This window comes from Myotis davidii, unplaced genomic scaffold, assembly GCF_000327345.1.
Source record: "Myotis davidii unplaced genomic scaffold, ASM32734v1 scaffold38, whole genome shotgun sequence".
Taxonomy (NCBI): domain Eukaryota; kingdom Metazoa; phylum Chordata; class Mammalia; order Chiroptera; family Vespertilionidae; genus Myotis; species Myotis davidii.
This window is the reverse complement of record NW_006291383.1, coordinates 6,845,738-6,849,488: the sequence shown is the minus strand read 5'-3', so window position 1 is coordinate 6,849,488 and position 3,751 is coordinate 6,845,738. Positions and strand designations below refer to the sequence as shown.

At 38.3% G+C, this 3,751-nt stretch overlaps 1 protein-coding gene across 1 annotated transcript in view; it reads right to left on the bottom strand.

The window, feature by feature from the left end:
* The window catches only part of PIGU (phosphatidylinositol glycan anchor biosynthesis class U), an 85,327-nt gene that overhangs the window by 77,015 nt on the left and 4,561 nt on the right, over window positions 1–3,751 (bottom strand). Inside the window, exon 2 of the mRNA XM_006764579.2 lies at window positions 1,165–1,229. Within this exon, the coding sequence (XP_006764642.1) occupies window positions 1,165–1,229 (65 nt within the window). The remainder of the gene's footprint in view (window positions 1–1,164; window positions 1,230–3,751) is intronic.

The following is a 3,751-nucleotide window of genomic DNA, read 5'->3' as shown; positions in this document are numbered from 1 at the left end:
GAAATTCTTTACAGTTAATGATATAATTACATTTTAGTTTCGGTTGAAAATAACAGTAAACTGGAAAATAACATTTAAAATATTTTTCAGCCTGGCTGGTGTGCCTCAGTGGTTGAGCACAGACCTCCTTGCCTTGGTTGCAGGCTCCAACCCCAGTAGGAGGCATGCAGGAGGCAGCTAATAGATGTTTCTCTCTCATCGATGTTTCTAACTCTCTATCCCTCTCCCTTCCTCTCTGTAAAATAAAAATAAAATAAAATAGGAAGGGAAGAATGGAAAGAAATATGGTTGATGTGCTAAGTAGGGCCCACCAGGCATTATGCCCCAAAAGGTGTTTGAATTTTATCCTGAGGTCAATGGTGAGCACTCAAAGGTACTAAGCAGGACAACGACAAAATCAGATTCACGTTTTACAAAGATGGCTCTGACTGCAGAATAAAGGAGCAAGATGATGCAGAAAGACTTGTCAAGCCCGGCAGGCGTGGCTCAGTGATCGAGCATTTACCTATGAACCAGGAGGTCATGGTTCAATTCCTGGTCAGGGCACATGCCCAGATTGTGGGCTCAATCCCCTGTAGGGGGCATATAGGAGGCAGCCAATCAATGATTCTCTCATCATTGATGTTTCTATCTCTCTCTCCCTCTCCCTTCCTCTCTGAAATCAATAAAAATATACTTAAAAACAAATGCTAAAAAAAAAAAAAAGATTTGTCAGGTAACCCAAGCAAGAATGGTGAATTAAGAGTTATTTAATTATGCTTACGAACTAATTTTATGGGTTAAATAGGCTTTTATGGGCTTTCTAAGAAACCAACATTGCTATCACAATTTTCATGGGAAAACATGTTCCAAAGAACCAATTACATGCCAATTAGCATATAACCTATTCAGAAACTGGGAACTGTTTATAATTCACTTGCCATTAAAAATGGTAACCTCTATAGAAGTCTCATCTGCCTCCCCAAAGTTCAATCTTAATATGGATCATTTCTACTGCAACCATGAAAACTTCTTATGTGAAGGACATGTACAAAAGGGCTATTTCTAAATATGATTTTCAAAAAATAGATCTTTTTAAATGTTTGTACTAACTGGAGGCTAGGCTTTGGTATTTGTGGCTATAAATTACTCTTAGTACCCATAAAAGAAAACAAGAACACTTACTTCATGAAATACTGCTCCTGAATATGGAGACACTCCCAAGTCCAACAGTGAGAGGCCTTCAACCACTGAAAAGTAAGACATCCAAGTTCATTCTTACTTCAAAGACATATGCAGATGGCCATAGCCAGTGTTAGATACTCCCAGGACAAAAAAAAAAAAAGGCCTTATAGTTTATCTAAACCCCTTAACCTTATTCCCAGAAAGTGGGTCTAAGTCTTGATTTGAACATTTCTGATAATGGGGAGCTTTCTTCCACACAGTATCCCTTTCCCTTGTGGCAAACCACTCATTATGGGAACGTTTTATATTAAACTATAAATTTCCTTTGATCTCCTTGTAACTTCCACCTACTTTAAACTTTCATTTATGTATATCCTGCTCCATTTCAAAACACAGTAAGATAACAAATTAGAAGCTTGTGAGAAACGTTGCTCATAGGTGGTGAAATGAGCAATCACTCACAGTTGTTTGCAACCTTCCTAATGCTGCGACCCTTTAATACAGTTCCTCATGTTGTGATGACCCCCAACCATAAAATTATTTTCGTTGCTACTTCATAACTGTAATTTTGCTACTGTTATGAATCATAATGTAAATATCTGATATGCAGGATGTATTTTCATTGTTAGTGACCCACAGGTTGAGAACCACTACTTATGTGGTTTGTTTGACATTTGCATTAATTTTTCATCAATATGTACCTTTTAAGTGTATGCTTTTTGACTCAGAAATGATTGTTCTCAGGGCAATTTATCCAAAGAAGAAAGTTCATTACCATGCTCAAGAGTGGGGAAAAATTAAAAATAATCCCAATGTCCATTAATGGAGATTTATTTAAATTGCTATTGTTTCTGACTCACTTACTTCAGCCAGTATCATCACTGTTCTTTGTATTATTGAAACTCAAAATCTTAGAATTAGCCATTTTGACTTTCATTACTGTGCAAAGAACTTCAACATGGATCATCTAATTTAATGGGGTACATATTATAACTTCCTATTTTATAAATGAGAAAGCTGATGTTGGAGATCATACAGAGTGTAAGTGGCAGAGGCAGAGAGGGACTAAAACCTTCTTTAAGATCCCAGACCCTGTGCTCTTTTATTTTTATTTTTTTCCCTTTATTGATTAAGGTATTACAAATGTGTGCTAATCCCCCCATTGCCCTGTGCTCTTAACCCCTTCCCCGGCAGAAACGTGTATACACGTTTTCACAAAATGTTCTTTTTCAGTCGTCAACGAGTATACTAAGAAAATATGGTAAAAAAATATGGTTTATAGGAAGACGAGTTACAAACTGTTTTCATAACCAGCATCAAAAATACTATATAGAACCAAAATAAAAAAATTAGTCTGAAAAAGAAACGTTTTTAACAACAAAATTGTTGGGGAAGGGGTTAATGACCATACTACATTGCCTCATCTTGGATCCTTCACCCTGTCAATCCTATAAGCAACCAGATCTTATGGTTTCTTTTCTTCAATATCTATATATATAAAAGCCTAAGCAACTGAACGACCAAACGACTGGTCGACCAGTCACTATGATGCCCACTAACCATCAAGGGGCAGACGCTCAACACAGGAGTTGCCCCCTGGTGGTCAGGGCACTCCCACAACCAACCTCCCACGGTCCCTCCCCCTGCCAGCCAACCTCCCTCGGGCCTTCCCCCAAGCCAACCTCCCATGGCCCAGATTGGCCCCTATTGCTGGCCAGGCCGAGGGACCCCATCCATGCACGAAGTCATGCACTGGGCCTCTCGTTTGTTCAATAAGTAGTTAACTATGCAATTACTCTATGCCAGATGCAGAGGGACCCCACCTGTGCATGAAGTCATGCACTGGGCCTCTCGTTTGTTCAATAAGTAGTTAACTATGCAATTACTCTATGCCAGATGCAAAGAATTCAGGGATGACTAAAACAGTTCTAATCTTCAAGGAACTCATAATACAGTAGAGAAACTAGATATAAACAAAGAATTATGATATAAAAGGAGAAATGCTCTTAAGCCCAGCCAGCATAGCTCAATGGTTGAGAGTAAACCTATGAACCAGGAGGTCATGGTTCAATTCCTGGTTAGGGCACATGCCTGGGTTGTGGGCTCAATCCCAGTGTGGGGCATGCAGGAGGCAGCCGATCAATGATTCTCTCTCATCACTGATGTTTCCATCTCTCTCTCCTCCCTTCTCTGAAATCAATAAAAATATAAAAAACAAAAAAAGAAATGCTCTTAATAGAGGTATGTATAAACTGCTAAGAGAGCAGAGGAAGGAGGGCCTAATACTGCCTTGGGTCTTATGGTATCCAGAAGAAAGAAGGAACCAAGTGGCTTCAACAAAAATTATATGCAAATATTATATGCAGATATATAAAATCTAAGTTCTTACCATCATACATATGAATTACTACTACCTTTATTACCATTTGTCACCTGGGAAACTGGGACAAATTACTTATCTTCTCTAAATCTCAGTTTCCTCAACTGTCAAATGAGGAAAATAACACCATCTAACAGAGAATAACTGGAGGATAAAATGAGGCTTATCATAATCTCTATTATACAGTATTTTTATTTATTTATTTAC